The following is a 17,935-nucleotide window of genomic DNA, read 5'->3' as shown; positions in this document are numbered from 1 at the left end:
TTGATGTCTCATGTCACCTGGGGCAACTCTGTCCTTCCTCATATATGCTTTGTGTATAAGCAGCAGCTAAGTGCCGTCCTTGGTCACAGAGAGCAGATGGAGAGACTGCAGCATGAACACCACAACTAAATTTTCATGGCCACTAGTCTCACTCACTTCTCTCTTCAAGTGCACTTCTCTTCGAATGACATGCACCCAGTTGAGTCACTGACACTGATGCATCCATTTAATTTTATATTTGCATGTTTTCATTTTCACACGGACATTTGATTGAAAAGCTCAAAGTGTAGGCTGCAGATGTGTCTGTATGCAACATCACTCGTAATCCACTGCAATTAGGAGGAAAATATTTTTCATTTACTCCACTAAGATTCTTTAACAGCGTTAGGTACTAATTACATTTTGCAGCTGAAGGTTGTTCAAATTGCAAAATGCAAAATCTAATCATTGTTTCCCACACATACAGTAACTTTGAGCGGGCCACCATATATTTGGCCACTGAAGACAAACCCCACTTGTAGAGTACTTATTTGACCACAAGTGTCACTGGAAAAGACACTGAACCCCCAACAGCCCATCCCAATCCCCAGCTGCGCAGTGTTGGTCCCAAGTCCAGTAGAAATTGGGGAGGGTTGTGTCAGGATGGGCATCTGGCGTACAAACTGCTGTGGAAACCCTGACCTCACAGGAGGACAAGCCAAAAGTACAAAAAAAAAAGAGTACTTACTTGCTATTTAAAATGTCAAACCATACTCAAATCATGTGTCTGTAAGGTTTTTTTTTGTCCTTAGACTTATTCCGTGAGTTCAGAGTCGCCACAGCGGATCATTGTCCGCATTTTAATTTGGCACAGTTTTTATGGATGCCATACCTGACGCAACCCTCCCCAATTTCTACCGGGCTTGGACCGGCACTGCACAGCTGGGGATGGGAATGGGCTGTTAGGGGTTCAGGGTCTTTTCCAGACACACTTCGACATATAGCTGGGACGGGGGATCGAACCCCTGACCCTGTTGTCCGTGGACGACTGCCTTACGAACTGTAAGATTATTTCATAATTTAAAGTGATAGTAGAAAAAGGTAGAGAGATAGGCTACAACACAAGGTGTATCCAACTGAGTGTGTATTTGATTATTTAAAAATAGTTGTTGCCGCTCTAAATATTAACATTTTGAAGAGAAATTATTTCTAATCTGGTTCTGAATTCCCTAGGTTTGCTTAGTGCTAACTTTTTATTTTTAAATTACTTAAAATAATTCTAATATTCTTACTATTTGTCATTTTCATTTAGATGACCATATTTGTATTAAATTGTATTGTATTAAATTGTATTGTAAGAGAAAATTAATATATTGGACTCCCTGGTCTTTTAATGTCAGTTTAGGCACTGGCCGTTGACACAACCATATTGGTCAACCACTACTCTGTAGTGCAAAAAACTCTAAAAACAGTTTAAATGGTCATATGGAACATACTGGTAGGGGGGTGGTGGCCAGTATCACAACCACTGTTGCAAAATATTGTATGAAATAAAATATGACATAATTTTTAAAAAGTCACATTATAAAAAACATTTCGGGCAGATATGGAATTAATGCATGTACCAAGTAGCAGACCTCAGAGCAATTAAAAACGTGGTATTCTGTTCATTTTTATTTAGATTTCCTCAATTTTAATTTTTCCCACAAACACAGCAGTGTTTTCTGTCACTATACGGTTAAAATGTGTGAGTCGTCCTTCCAAAATAAGTCCGAGGTAAAAGAAAAATTTCATTACTTGTCTTCAGCCTATATATATGCAGGTTTCCTGTAATCATGTTTCTCAAGTGCATGTATAACTACATTCCCTCATTACAAGAAAAAGCTGGTTTTCTGTGTAACATAGTTCCTTAAGTACTTGTGAACAGTGAGATATTTCTTCTTATTTGTGTGTGTGTGTGTGTGTGTGTGTGTGTGTGTGTGTGTGTGTGTGTGTGTGTGTGTGTGTGTGTGTGTGTGTGTGTGTGCGCACTAGTGAACTAGTTTCTTTGTGTATGGATATGTGTGCATAATTCGATTGGATCAGAGAGTTGTTGTCTGAACACTGAGCAATCTCTATGGGTTTTGGGCAGCTGGAGGACCAATTAGAATTAATGAGTTTGGAAGACAAACAACACAGAAATTAGTTGTGGAGAAAGATGTTTATTGTTTCATTGAAGACGTCAACAAAAGACTCTAAACCCTGGCTTCATTTTCACCACAAATAACAAACAGGCTAAATCTCCTCTTATTACTGAGCATGTTTGAGTTTTAGCTCTACAAACATTTCCTGGAGGCAGAGCTGGCCCAGAAGTAATTTCACAGCAGGGCCAAAGCTCATGTCTGTTCATGCTTTCTCAGCGAAAAAGAAATTTTTGTTTAAATGCTTTTGTTACAAAGCAGAATACAAGAGTCCAACGATAAATACCAGCTTAATGAAGCCTATAATGTCCAGTTTTTGTCAAAAATGTGTCATATAACTCTAGACATAAAGAAAATTGTACAGTATGCGATATATGTATCTGTGCTTCTTGTTTTTCTTTTGGAGGACAAGAGAGGTCATAATTAAATGAGTAATTATGGAATCATTTATGAAATGTATAAATTGTGTAAAACTGACTGGCCACCTGTTGAATTTAGTGACCACAGAGTAAGACTGACTTGTATTTTTAAACTTTGAAAAGTTGCCTTCCTGTGAGGATGTTTAGCTTAAAAAGGCTGCCAAACTATCAGTAAGTACTGCTGTTAACAAGGATTCTTCACTTTGATGCTTAACAGTAAACCACATTCACAACCCAGACTGACTTGTGCAACATTTATAAGTCGAATAGAAGGCGTGTTGGTACTGTTTTTACAGCTGCTTTTACTTGTTGGTTTATTCCAAATTACTTTGAAATTGTTGTTACTCCTAACTAACAGGAGCCAACCGACAGAATTTTTTAAACAACTATTGTGTAATACAATAAAGATGTATATATTTATTTTACATATTCTGAAAATAAAAAATGTATAGCACAAATGTTGTACAAGGGCAGCATGGCCGTCTAGTGGTTAGTGCTGCCACCTCACTAATGCTGCTACAGCGGTGGTATGGCGTTAATGGTTGGAAACATACTGGAGGGGAGGTGGTGGCCAGTAACACAACCACAGTTCCAAAACATTGTATGAAATAAAATGTGACATAATTTTAAAAAAGTCACATTATAAAAAAACATGTTTTTTTAGGAAGAAAAAGTAGTAATTTCTCATTTAGTAATATTTGTAAGGACTTGTTTATTTATATTATAGTTATTATGGTAAATGGTAAATTGCCTTTATATATAGCACTTTTATCCAAAGCGCTTTACAATGTTGCTTCTTATTCACCCATTCACACAATCCTATATAATTGTACAGTATAGTATTATTATAGTATTGTATACAGTATATAACACTTCTAAAGTACTATTCATAATATATTCTTTAATTCCAGAATGTCTTATATAAATTGATATTCTGTCTTATATCCAGAAATCCAATTATGTTTATTGTGAAGTATTTACACACACAAATCATTCATTACAATTTGCACATCCCTGATTTCATTTATTCCTGATGCTTTATTATTTTAATGAGCCTATCTTCCAATCAGAGTATGGTTTCATGCAACTTTAATACAACTAAAAAAAAAAAATGTAATTGTAGGTATAATAATGTAGTTAGAACTTTGTATAAGCTATCAGCAGCAAAAATCCAAAAATATCTTTATGAGGGTTAGTTCTGATCTCAGGTTACCGGCCTGAGTTGAAGTGTGTGTTCGTGTGTGTGTGTGTGTGTGTGTGTGTGTGTGTGTGTGTGTAGCTGAAGACTCCCTGGAACAATGTACAGTAACACAGGAAAAACATTATCACTTCTGTTATTGTGAGGATGGAAATTTGTATCCTCATCCGCCACACACAGCACAAAGGTGGCTCAGTATAGAAAGACAGTTTCTGAGAACAAACACACACCTTGCCAATACAAGCAGAAATACTAAAGCAGCTTAGCAACCTAAAAATCACTGTGTTACCTGACAAAGTGCACCACCGTGTACGAGTAGTGAAATACAAGTCAAAACATTTTGTCTGGGATTTGGTTTTGATAAGAATGAGCGCCTACACATCTTATATCAAGATATTTAGCAACTTTTTCATCTGGGTGGCAGAAATACATTACAGAATTTATTTCTTTTACAATAAATCAAAGAGATAAAGCACAAAGCTGGAGGATAAAACAATAACATGTATTTTATGGGAACCTGAAAACTCATGTTTACAGTTGCTTATACTGTAACTATTAGTAAAATATCATCAATTAGAACCTATTTCTGGCTTTCTGGTTAAATACTGGACTGATGTCACCTTTTAGATAAATTGTGTACAAATGATACACACATGCAACGTTGCTCTGTCTTTAGACCAAAGTTTGGGAACTGTGCTAATATGTTCTCTATTTTCTCATTGTGTCAGTATGCAGTGCAGTGAGATGCTGTGGTTTTACCTCTGTGTGGTGACCTGCCTCATAAATCTGTATATACAGATTATGTATATGTATATACAGTATATTGTTGGCGTAATGGCCTTGATATGCTTGTCTCTGTACATGTGTATGTGTGGGCGTTTGCATGTGTGCCTCTTCGCAACTGTGTGTGTGTGTGTGTGTGTGTGTGTGTGTGTGTGTGTGCATGTGTGTTGGTAGATTTGTAAACAGGAAGTGTGGGGATGCATGCAAGTCAGAGGACACAGTGCTATGGGATTTCCCACAGTGACAGAGCTGCTCAGCTGAAAGAGGCTTCCCGCGGGTGGGTGGTTTATGTGCCTGTGTTTCCTTTTACGTGGGTGGGCTCATGTGTGGCCTGTGTAAATACTAAACAGCTGATAAAATGTATGAGACCAACAGAAAATTGGTCTCATACTACAGTAAAATGGGGCAGTGTTTAATCCATAATCCTAAATTAGCTCTTACTTGTAATAGCAGCCCAATATCCGCTGAAGTTTGGGGCATGTGTGTCAGTGTAATTGGTGTCACGGCCCCTTTGCACATGTGCTACATTAGCTGGTGGGGAGAGGCGAAACAAATTTAAGTTGAGCAGTTGTCAGAAAAAGCAGGGAGGGGTTCAGAGTATCTCGACCGTCATACCAATGTTTCTGTGCATCTTCTGAATGACACATGCGCACACACACTTATTTATTTCTAACAGCAAAGTCAAAAGCTTATGACACATCTCTGATTCAGAAAATGGTGCTAAATGTCAGTAACAGTTAATTTCTTAAAGTGAATTTGGAACATTTTGGGGGTTTGTTAAAAGTTAGTAGTATGGAAAATGAATGACTAAAAATTTGGTTGAAAAGGTGAGGAAAGGTAACCCTTTGCTTTCTTTATAGGAGGGGGTTTATTTTCTCATTGCAGTGAGTCATGTTTCTTCATAACGGCCCGAAGCCCCACTTCATACTAGATACAAGACGTCTGGTGCTTGACTGAATAATTAATGAAACATTTAAGCTTTTAAAATATCATGAACTGCCTACGCCAATTGAGAAATTCTGCAAGTGATGCATTTTAAACACAATTTATACATTGTTGCCACAGCTCTCCTAGGATTTTCAAAAATCTCTTACATAGTAACAGAGACTCCCCGATGCTCAGAAATTTTCTGAAATTTAAATAAAAAGAGGACCTATCACATGTCTTTAATCACATGTCAGGCTTTACATTTAGGAAAGCAATGTGTTTCTATTTGGACGATGTAAAAGCACCTATCTGTCACACCCTGCCCTGCAAGGCATTCAGGGACAGTACGCAGTCTAGGTCTCCTATATTTTGTGGCATTTCCACAGTGGCATTTACTGTTCCAAATTGTTGGTGATTTAAAAACAAAAGCAAACCGAAGTCATAATTGAAGCACAGCAAGTAGAGGCTACAAACAATTTCACAATTTCCATATGTTCTCATATAGTGTTGTGTATAGCAAACATACATCATGTATAATTATGCATCGTAGCAAATCAATTGTTGCAAAATTGTTGACTAATCATTTTAGTCGAAAGTTCATAGTTCATAATAATATCTGTTCAACATCTTCATACTGTATATTTTGTTTATTACAATTACTTATTGTGGCCTATGTAGGCCATGCTGTAATATATAGTTTCACTTTTAAAGTGTAAAGTGGTGCATGATATAGAGGTCTGAGCACTGTTGTGTTGTGTGGGCGTTTTGCTCACTGCCTTGTCTGTTTCTCTTCCTGTGACTTGAGCTGTTAACAGAGGATCTATCTATGGTTGGAAAACTTGCTTTCACATCTGTGTGTGGAGGAGTACAAGCTTGTGGTTTTCTCACAGTAAATTTCTTTCAAATTGTAGGTTGACTATGTTTATTAGGTATTTTAGAGTTGTTGCATGTCATTGTATACAACTTTACAAATTGATGCTTAAGCTCAAGCTAAAGTTTTTCAGCCAGGAAATGATTGTACTGAGTGTATGTTATCTAATGTGTCACATAATAAGTTTGACCAGTGAATGGCTACAGGAGCTCTAGGTGAAACAGCCTCTTCACTCTTTATCTTCTAAGTTAAAATTACCCACTGCAGCTTTCACAGCTTGTATTTACTTAAATTGTTTCCTCATTTTTTAAATTTGTGATGGAGAAAATGATAATTAGGGAACATTTACATTTTCTTGAGTCTGCTTTCAGTCCAGACTTTTATGATAATTCATAGGTGTTGAGGCTCTGAGTCTTTGTTCCAACTGTAAAGCAGTGAAACAGCTTTAATTTTTATATCATGCGAACACAGGGAGTGGTCACTAGCAAAGTTTGTCAAATACACGATTCCTTAGTTGTGAATTTGCTTAATGACAATAATTTTGTTGATTTATTCAGATGGTAAAAAAATATTAAACACAATTTACAGCATCTGAAATTCTAAAAAAAATAGACCTACAGTATGTTTTCATAATAAAGTTTTAAAGACATGATCAGTTTGCCAATACATTGATTAAGCAGCTGATATGTGCAGGTCAGTGGAGTTACCCTTCAAAATAATGAACGTTCATTGACGTACATTTCTGGGAGATTACTTGATATGGACATTCAAGTATGTACATAACTATATTGTTTTATGAGTTTAAGCAACCTGGAGTAAGTTAAAAATGTCTGTAATATACATTTAAATATACACAGACAGAACTGTTAAGAGCGGCTTTGATTTTTTTTTTTGTGCCCTTGATTTCAACTGCTCTTGTGTCTGTGTGTGAGTATGATCGGGGCATTTTTCTAAAAGAGATCCAGCACCTCAATGAAACTACCCTAAAGGAATACAGGTTATATGTGAAAGAAAAAAAACTGTCTCATGTAAAAGTAACGTGTATGTTATGTATGTAGCATGTTTTGTTCATGCTAACACAGAATATATACATTTTATGGTGCTGTAAATAAACATTAAAATAACAAAATTAAGAAATATATATTTTAAAATGGAAAACTTAGCAGTTTTATATCAACCTATACACAATAGCTGATATTGATGAAGTGAGAGTTTTTTGTTTAGTTTTTTGTAAAACATTTGCATAAAATGTGTTTGTTAATCTTTTTGATGGAACATCTACCAGTATCACAAACAAACTAATTCCAGTTGCAAATTAACCGACAATTCATTGTTGTTTGTAGGGTCTGTATAGGGAATGTTAAAATTATAATGAATTTAGTAAATGACCAGTTATTCTTTATTAATTGAATGAAAATATCATGTTCTAATACTGTGTGGACTGATGATCAATCACTCTAGTGTTGGTATCAGCCCATGTTTTCGAAAACGTAGTGGTCTAGTGGCCTATTTCTAAAACCAAGGCATCAAAACAATTTGCTTATAATTAGCTTCTTTTCTTTCTAAATGTAATTATTGACATATTTCAGCTCTTGTATGTTACTCCACATGTTTGTCTAAGACCCAGTTTCTGTACAAACCAGAAACTGGGTTATTTGTAAAATCATGTTTGAAGGATATATTAATTTTTTATGATTTTTACTAAATTTTATGCTGTGACTGTGACTGTTTGAAGCCACTAATTTCTGCTCAGCAGCATTAAACTGAAGGGTTGAGATCCTATGTGCAGTGCATGTGTTGCACTGTTGTCATGATGACTGAGTGAATGGTAAGTCGTTAGTCTTTGAGGCTTTAGTGAGGCAGCTCTCTCTTCCCATTGGACTTAGCAGATCCCTCCCTGCATTATACAGTAAATGCTGGGCTCAGCTGCTTTACCATCAGCTTTCTGAAAGCGTTTGATTCCTCTCATGATTCAAACTGATTCTAGTTTGAGCGCAAACGACTCCTTGCTCTGTTTACACATGATCTTCCTAGAGTCCCCTCTAGCCTCTAATTGGCATGTTTGACTCAGCTTAGGGTTTGCCTTATGAAAGAAAAACCCACAGCTGTGGAAACCCTGAGAGGTAGCTAAAGCTGAAAGAAACAGATGTTGTTAGGGGGAATCCGAATACAGCATTTTTATGGTTTATTTTTTTTACTCTTTTGGTAATTTTAAAGTCATGATTCAAGAACAGGTACAATATGTTTTGAAGAAAGAGCAGTGCACTTTTCATTTAGACCCTAACTTCCTATTTGCTTCATGTAAAACACAAACAATCACATTGCATCAACAGTTGTTTCAAAAGCAATAAACTACAAGTAAACCAGTTACATTATTATTTATTATCACATTGTATTGAGCACCTTCTCAAAGATATATCAGCCCACAAAACATCACTTTTCAAATAAATATTCAAGTTTATGTTCAAGTGAAGACTTTTATTCAGTTCTGTGTTTTTGTATAATTTTAACCCTAAATAAACCAAAGCTCATAAATAAACCACAAAAATATTCCTTGGAAATCAGGCAACCAACAAAATCTACAAACTGTGATTCATCGCACCCTTGATCCTTGTGTAATTAATAAATGTATTTATTTGGGCAAATTATGCAATACTACATGTCCCTGTGTGCTAAAGGTAATGCCTCATTTGCATTTAGCAACAGTGCATGCAGCTGAACACCACAGTGTTGGAATCTGTTTGCTTTCATGAAGGAGCTTGTACACAGTTGCTTGGTTTTTGCTATTCCAAAGCATCTTATGTTCTTCAACCAAGCTTCTGGAGAATATCCGGTTTTCTTCGTGACCCTGTGATGGTTAAGTTTTACTATCTGAACTCATGGTCAAATGTGATTCAAAAGGATTCTCTCACACAGAACAGAATGCTGAGATGAGTTAAGGCCATTTCAGGTCTTTGTGCAGCTCGTTCCCTTCACAATGAGATGCCGCTGCCACCACAGTTCTTGCCACCAACTGCAGTGTTTGCTTTTTACCAGACTCAAGGGGGCCCTGCTAGCCACAGATGCACTGTGACTCATCGGCTCATTGAGTTTAAAACATATGAAGAATCACTAAAGTGTTTTTTTTACACATTTAAATCTCGTGATTGTTCTACTAAGCAGTTCACTCTGCCTTGCTATCATTCCTGTCATAAACTGTGGCTGGATGAGTTGACGTAAAAGTCTGGATGCATGTTTTTCTGTGAGTTGCTGAAAAATGTACAGCACACGTGCACACGTAAATTGGGAAGACTAGTATACTGTAGTAAGCACTTTACTGCTGCAGTGAGATGCAACACAGCTTCATCTGAGTGACTTAGCTCATACTTACATTATTTGTACTGTCATTATTTTAATTAGTGCTGCTGTGCTGTGCATGTGCATGGTGCTTGTTTGGATGAATGAACTCCATTGTTATTATGATGAATATATGTCATTTGTTTTTACGCACCTCTTGGAATTGGGATTGCAATTCAAGATTCAAGATTTCCTGTTTAAAAGCTTCACTAAATTTAAAATACATACAAATAATTAAACAGTTTTAGTCTTGCATTGCAGTGCAAAGATAGTTAGTTCTGTATTGTTAATATGAAAATGAAAAATATAAGATCCAACCGTTTACATTTTATTCCAATAGACTTGTTTGGCTGCTTATCTTATATGCTTGAACGACCAAGACAGAATATATTTATATATCTTTTATATTTCACACTATGTATTTCACAAGCTTGACTTGGGCTGCTGAACTTCCTCAAACAAATGTGCAGGCGAGAGGCACTGATGTTGCTCCTATTACTGGGGCTTGCTGTGGCATAAATGTGAATTTAAAGACATAATGAATCAGATGAAAATACATCTTGCATAAAACAATTACAGTAGTAGTTATTTACAGATTTTTCATTGTTACAAATATCAGTAAGTTGCACAGTGTCCCACTAACAGGTAGCACCTGTGTTTTGGATGAATATTCAGAGTCAAATATCCTATTTCTTAATTAAATTTAAACAGTTGTGAACACTTCTGTCATCTGTTAATAATGCTAATATCCCAGATTTTATGGATGTTGTTAGTGAACATTTTGAGTTCTGCTGTACTTTGGCTTGTGATTCTCCTCAGTTTGAGGTAAAAATGTGAGTCTGTTTCGATGTACTAGTTAGCTTGTGATCATTAAATCATAATTTAACGAACTACAAAGTGATTCATCGATCGTGAGATCAGTCTCACATTTTTCACGAGAGACGAAAAACAGGAAAAAATTACACTCAAGTTTCACAGTTTATTTTACTAATATTTCACCTGCAATTGGTCTTCTTCAAGGCTTCTTCCAAGACTTGCCTTGAGAAGACCAGGTGTGATATGCAGCATCTCCATAATGATTAGCAAATAGATGACACTGTATGTATCGTTATCACTATTTCATTGTTCCAGTATTCGCATAGAATTACATTTAAGTAGTTATGTACAGGAAGTGATACAAAACATGCAGAAATTTTTTTTCCACTTCATCTTCCCAGTATGTTGTCATGATCTGAAAGTCCACTGTGTTTTGGCAGATAGTGAATCATTATTAATGCTAAATGTCACCTGCATTTTAGTTTGTATGTGGCGATGCTTTTTTTTATGTTCTCCATCTCTGCCTTGATGAACTTTTTATTAGTGGGTGGGTGAATGTTGAAGTGGTTTAGTACCTTTTCCTTAAACAGCTTTCCTCAGCCGCCACTTCTTGCTCTCTCTTCCTCCTTTCAGATTTTCTCACACATATATGCAGTGTTATGTAGGTCTACACCTGTGGGACACAGCAGCTTCATTAAAAACCCAACCAGCTGCTGTTACAGCCGGAAGCTGACTCTGATGCTTTGACTTTGTTCAGAAGACTGCTGCTTACTGATCTCATTGTGGTGAAGTTGCATAAAAGTGGTAAATGGCCTGCACTTATTTAGCGCTTTTTTACCTTATTGATACCCAGTGTGCTTTACACTTGGCTAACATTTACACACGCACACACACTTACACGCCAGCTGCAATGCAAGGCATTTGCCTGAGTCACCATGAGGAACTAAGGGTTTGCATGTCTCACAAGTCAGTTTTTTTTTCTCTTTGAGAGATGATTTGCATTTTGATACACAGATGGGTTTATTCTGACCTTTCAATACAAGTATAGCTACAGTGTGGTTATCCCAACCTTTATAGGATTAAAGTTGGTTGACAGATTTGACTATTAACACTTCAATGAGTTTTGTTGTTTGGCCCAAAGAATTGCAAAATAAAATTCTGCAAGGTTGTTATGCCCCCCACCCCATAGTGGGCTGTAGGAAGAGGGGGCAATAGCACAGAACAACCCAAAGAAGTAAAGAGGCCAGGGCACAAATGTAAGACATACCGGTTATTCTCAGTGTATTAAAAAAAAGGTTACTGAACACAAGAGTGGGGGAGAACATGACCAGGAGGTTGTGCCAACTCAAAGACATAATAAAACAAAACAGGGCCTAATGGCTTTAACCCACAGCATGAGTAAGGAAACAAAGTCAAAACAAAAGTTTGGCTGTCTACAAATAGCTTCCATTTGAAAAGTACAATGAGGCACCAACCTCTTAACCTAGTGGTACCCCCCCTTACCTACATCCAACCTCCCACCACATCATGATCAAAAAATACAGACCAAAACATGGCATGGTTCAGGCAAGTAAGGCCTCAGAAAATGGAGCTGCCACCTTTTTGTTAAGCAGAGTAGCAGCAGATGGATTCAAGACAGCCAATGGGTGTGGGCCAATTAGGGTCAAACATGCCAATCAGTGAAGCCTCACCACCTGGAAAGATGACAAGAGAGAAAAAAACAGACAGAAAACCCAACACCCCACCCAGTAAAACAACATATAGGGTTTGGCAGTAGTAGCATTTCACCACTACTAGTTACTAATACGGGGTAGAGCATCTGCTAAGAAATTCTCAGTACCCTTTTTATGACTAATGTGTAGGACATAGTTTTGAATAATAAGCGACCAACGCATAAGCCGCTGGTTGTGATTATACATCCTGTATAGGAACACTAGGGAGTTGTGATCAGTGAAGACTTCACTGGTTTAGTACTTGATCCCACGTAAACTTCAAAGTGCTGCAAGGCCCATAGTAAAGCGATTGTTTCTCAATCATGGAGTACTTGAGTTGATGTGGACCAAACTTGTGGGAGAAATAACTTACAGGATGGTCAATGCTCTGATTGTCCTCCTGGAGAAGTACTGCTCCTGCTCCCACTGCGCTGGCATCTACTTCAAGTTTAAATGGCAAAGAAAAATTAGGGGCAGACAAGACAGGAGTGCAACATAAATCCTTTTGAGGTCCTCAAATGATGGTTGACACTCATCAGACCATACAAAAGACTTTGAAGGCCTAGTTAGGGCAGTGAGAGGGGCAGCAACAGGAAAAAATTGTTACAGAAACGTTTGGTAATACCCCTCCAACCCAAGGAAACGACGCACCTCCCTCCTGGTGGTGAGGACAGGAAATTCCACAATAGCAGAGATCTTAGCATCAGCAGGGCACACTGTCCCTTGACCAACCTGCTGACCAAGATAGAGAACAGTACCCCTGCCAAACTTACATTTGGTAACAGTGTTAAGGATGTAGATGCTAGGTGTGTAAAACCTTCTCTCAAGATAGACATGTGGGTTGGGGACATCTCCCAATATCTGATTAATTAATCTTTGAAAGGTAGTAGGAGCATTACACATGCCAAAGGGCATAACTTTGGGAGACAGGCAAATACAGGGTCTCTTGAGGTAACCTCTCAGCATATGGGATGGTGGTCTGTCCCTTATGCTCAGGCTTAAATGCAGTGAGATGATGAGACTGCTCTGTACCCCTAAAGGAATCAGACAGGTCAGGGCCATACATCCTTGATTGGGCTCTGGTAACTACACAAGATGGGAAAATGTTAGGCTGGTCTTAGGCTGGACCACGAGTTTCTGAGTTCAATTCAGGACTATTTAACACCTAAGCAACTTGCATGACTTTGCCTCCGAGCAAGGTCTTTACTCAAAATAAAATGAAACGCCTTCAATGGGCAAGGCCTGTCGAACGGCAACCTTAACAACCCCATTGACTTATTGAGACTGAATATGAAGTCTGTGTAAAGGGGCAGATACAAGACCCATTTCTACTCCCTGGATAATGGCATTTGACTGACAAAATTACTTATCAGAGAAAGGTAAAATACCTTCTCTAATGATAGACCCCCTGTCCCTCATTATTTTTATGGATCAGGTTCACAGTCTTCTGTTTCTAAGTTCGTAGCATCAGTCACCCCCTTAACCAGGCTTACCCCTTTGGTTGTGATGATGCTTGAGGTTGCCGTTTACGTTTTAACGTCAAACAGACAGCAATAAGATGACCCTTTCTATGACAATAAAAACACTCACGCTCCCCATATGGAGGTGAGGGTGGCCAGATTCCAATCTCGAAGGGCGTCAAACTCATCCACCTACACTGCTGCTTTAGACATGGAGGTCACTTTTTGTTCATTTAAAAACATCAATTTATCTGGTAGGGAACTCTTAAAATTCTCCAGCAGTACTAACTCACGGAGAAACTCAGAATTGTCATTGATGCCATTAGCGGCACACCATTTGTCAAATACAGCTCCTTTTTGGTGTGCAACTCAACAAATGTTTGACTGCTAGAATTTTTATGATTTCACAATTTTTCTCAATAGGCCTCAGGCACAAGTTCATAAACACGAACAATTGTTTCTTTAAACACCTCAAATCTCATGCTCTCTTCTGAGGAAAGTGAAGACACAACTTTCTGTGAAAAACAAAGCATAACATTTATTTGGATTTGTGTGTCTGGCCACCTGACAACAATAATATTCACAATTCCTTTGATACTGATAAAGGTAGGAGCACTAGCTAAGTGCTTTTGCTTTGTAAATTAGTTTTACATTTGGTGTTGGTGTGTACAGGTAGACTCATGCAATATTTCTTTTTTTATCACAATCCAAAAACAGAATCAACAAGTGCAGCTCCATGCGATCATCCATAGATAGTCCATCCCGACCCCCATGGACTGCAGTGCTGATGCGTTTATGTCACAGATACTGTAGCAGAAAGTGTAAATTGGCCTTTAATTGTATCCAGAGCACCAACATGTATATACTTCGAGTTGGTTTAACTGTGGTTGGTTTGACCACTAAAGTCGCACTAATACTGTAGTTTATTGCTGTTAAAGGGCAGAAGAATTCCAAAATAAGCAAAAAACTAAACGGATAAAATCGATCCATCCAATTATTCTGTTTAGGGTTGCGGGGGGGCTAGATATTATCACAGCTGTCACAAGGCGAGAGACGGCGTACACACTGGACAGGTCGCCTGTCTGTCTCAGGGCCAACATACAGGGAGACATACGCAGATGATGAGCATTCACACTCACATTCACACATTGATCTTCATAAAGTTGCTAATGATGTTGCCCGGTGTTTCCATTTTCTTTTGGGCCTTTATCATTATGCAGTGTTCAACTAAATATCTCCCTGAGCGGAGTATTAACTGAATGTTTTAGTTAGTTCGGTTATGTATTTTATAATGTTCTATTATTAATTATTATTTTCTATATTTATATTATTTTATTCAGCTTTAAAATAATTTAGCATTGCTACAAAGTCATAAATACTGATGCTTACTGTATATTGGTGGGACAGTAAGATGTAGTAAATTGGAGGTGGTGGTGTATGCGGCAGGTTAAATAGTAAGTGGTTAAATTTATAAATACAGATATTTATGCACCGTGTAAGAATATCATTCCTTAGCATAGAAACAACATACTTCGAACGCCTCCTTTCCCCATCATAAAGGAACAACATCTAATGGGATTCTGAGGAAGCTGCTCACTCCGCAGAGATAAAACCACATTACTATGTACAAGTTCTTATCTTCTGAGAAGTGGCTAATTAGATTTTGTGGCTTTCATATGAATAATCTGATGTTCCATTCCTTCTGCTCCTTATCAGCCCAGCCTGCAGCTGTTGCTGAGGTAAGGACCGAGGTGTGAAGGGATAAGCCAGTCTTTATTCTCTGTTAATGAATATAACAACCCCTGAATAAAAACCTCTGCAATTTCCATGATTGTTTGGAAACGGAGATAACTGTCTTTACCATTCAGTGCAACCTTGTTTGTTTTGCAAGGGCAGATGCTTCACTTGAGAATATTACTGTATTTTCCTTTCTGTCATTGTCTTTGGCTGTTCAGCCAGATGGTAACAGAAGAATAAACACTTAGTTACTAACATTGCCCACTGTGAGGTTGTTTGCTGACGACGTGCTGTGGCAGACTTTGGACAGATGAATCATAAGTATTGTGATTAATTTGTTACTTTTCAGGGAATCCTTAAGTATGGTTAAAAGGAGTCACCCTTCATGGTTTGTTCACACTTGTTAAGGCCACACCTCTTACAAAAGGAATTAATGATAATGCCTTCCCACGCATTATGTATCATCTAGCATGCAGTCCTACCCCCAGCTTTTGTTTGCTTTTCATCTTTGCTTTGCTCACTTTTTTCATTTCTGGGTGAAACATACTCACTGACACACTCCAGCCTTTTGAAACAAAAGGTACGACTGGAAAACATTACAGAACAAATTAACTTCTTAGGGTAAATGAAAGTGTTGTTACCTTTAAATAGGTATGATTTATTGGGAAACAAAACTAAATTACTTTAATTTCTCAAAGTCAGTCTCAAATTTTTACTGCATGTATTTCAAAAGTTTGTTTTATTGTATTTAAAAAGAGCCTCTGTGGAACTTCATTAATTGTGTTACCTGCAGCATGCAAATATTTTTAGAGGAAAGCCTCTTATAAATACAAAGTTGTCTAACTGATGAACACAGTGACAGCGTTTAACAGCCATAGAGCCAGATATTGCTCTCAGGACTTTGAGGAGAATTATACTTATCAGGTGGACACACACAAACCCTAATGTTGTTCTGTTTTTGCTGACTGTGCAAATCTGCAATTGTTTGTAAAGGCATGCACTAAAACAACTTCACAGGATCAGATTACTATATCTCATTGTTCTTATTATGTACCACTACCTATTCAGAATCAGTTCATGCATATAGAAAACAAATTCACATTTATAATTTTTATTCTCTTTTGTGCTCTTTTTATAGACTGAAAGCTCTGGTATCAACAGGAAGTCGGAGTGTACAAGCAGCATGTGACTGGTAAGTTATCACACTGAATGTTTAAATTATGTCATCTGGAGGAGCTGTGGAAAAGCAGATTGACTATGATTACAAACCCCATAGTGTAAGCTATGAGATGACATAATCTGAACTAAGGGCTCCGTTCAAGTGATGTCATCTGGAGGCATTTTTTTAGCTAGAAGTATAGAGATATTTTAATGTAGAGAAGTCGGAGAGAAGTTTAATGGCATTTATGTACATCTACACAAAGTAAAAGTAAAGGAAGCAAGTTCAAAATCAGTGCAGATGTCCTATGAATCCCAGGATTCTCATCTTGAAATATACCTGTGCCATCAGGAAGGGAAAAAAATCTATTGATGGAAAAGATTCAATACATTCAGGTAATTAGCTACTTATTGCATCAGTTAGGGTTGAAAAACGTAATACCAGCTGAGACACTTTAATCAATAATTATCCAGTGGAAAGAGCTCAACTATTTGCTTAGTTAAATTCAGGTAGTGACTTAATTTTTTCCCTTGGGCTCCTACAACAAGCCAAGGAAAAACATTTTACGGTGTGTTATACTGCCCTCTCCTGTAGAAGAGTGAAAAAAGTTTACCATATCAAAGTTAATAGAGGATAAAAAAGGATAAAAAGTAAAGGCCTGCATTATGGACAGACTTCTTTTGATGTCTTTTCACATCTTCATGTTTTTTGATTGGTGAGTCTAAATTACTCACAGCTTTCATTGCGATAATGAATGTTTTAACACTATAACTTACAAGCCCCCTGTCCATGGTGTCTCGCACAATGTCACCTGTGATCAGTTCCAGTGCAACAGATGACAGTTCTGTTGTGTTCTTCTGAGCTGTAACTATGTCCCCAGTGTCTTCAGGCATCTTCCCAGCACTAGACAATAACATCAGTTTAGTTTTATTGAGTGACCTGACACTGTAGAGTAGTAAAGGCAGACTGTTGTTTATGAAGAGAGAGAACATCCACTGTTATATATAAGACCTAAACTAACAGCATTTAACATATATTTTTGTCTTGGTCTTATCTCTACATATCTCTTAATAATAACTATTGTTCTAATTTTCTGCCTCTGCTTTGTGACATTTTATTTTTGTTTTTAAGTCAGTTACAGTATGTTTTAACCACTTGCATGCACTGAAAAACAATATGAGAAGTCTAAGAGAGCATTAGACAAAGGCAATATCACTATTTGAACAAGCTTTATTATATGTTCATATGGTCATTTAATCATGGCACACAATGTCCAACATAGCACTTTTCAAAAAATAAAGCCTATTATGCCCATTAAACCAAGTGAAAGAATTTGGCTGGTAAGCATTAATTTCCTA

The 17,935-nt window shown here is 37.4% G+C and overlaps 1 protein-coding gene across 2 annotated transcripts in view; it reads left to right on the top strand.

The window, feature by feature from the left end:
• LOC137128405 (ubiquitin-associated and SH3 domain-containing protein B-like) overlaps window positions 1–17,935 on the top strand; it is a 49,199-nt gene that overhangs the window by 19,298 nt on the left and 11,966 nt on the right. For both annotated transcript variants that reach the window (XM_067506339.1, XM_067506338.1), the window contains exon 2: window positions 16,557–16,610. In XM_067506339.1, the coding sequence (XP_067362440.1) occupies window positions 16,557–16,610 (54 nt within the window). The remainder of the gene's footprint in view (window positions 1–16,556; window positions 16,611–17,935) is intronic.

The sequence above is a fragment of the Channa argus genome, chromosome 6 (assembly GCF_033026475.1).
Source record: "Channa argus isolate prfri chromosome 6, Channa argus male v1.0, whole genome shotgun sequence".
Lineage (NCBI taxonomy): Eukaryota > Metazoa > Chordata > Actinopteri > Anabantiformes > Channidae > Channa > Channa argus.
Note: the sequence above shows the minus strand (reverse complement) of the source record. Positions and strands in the feature narration are given on the sequence as shown.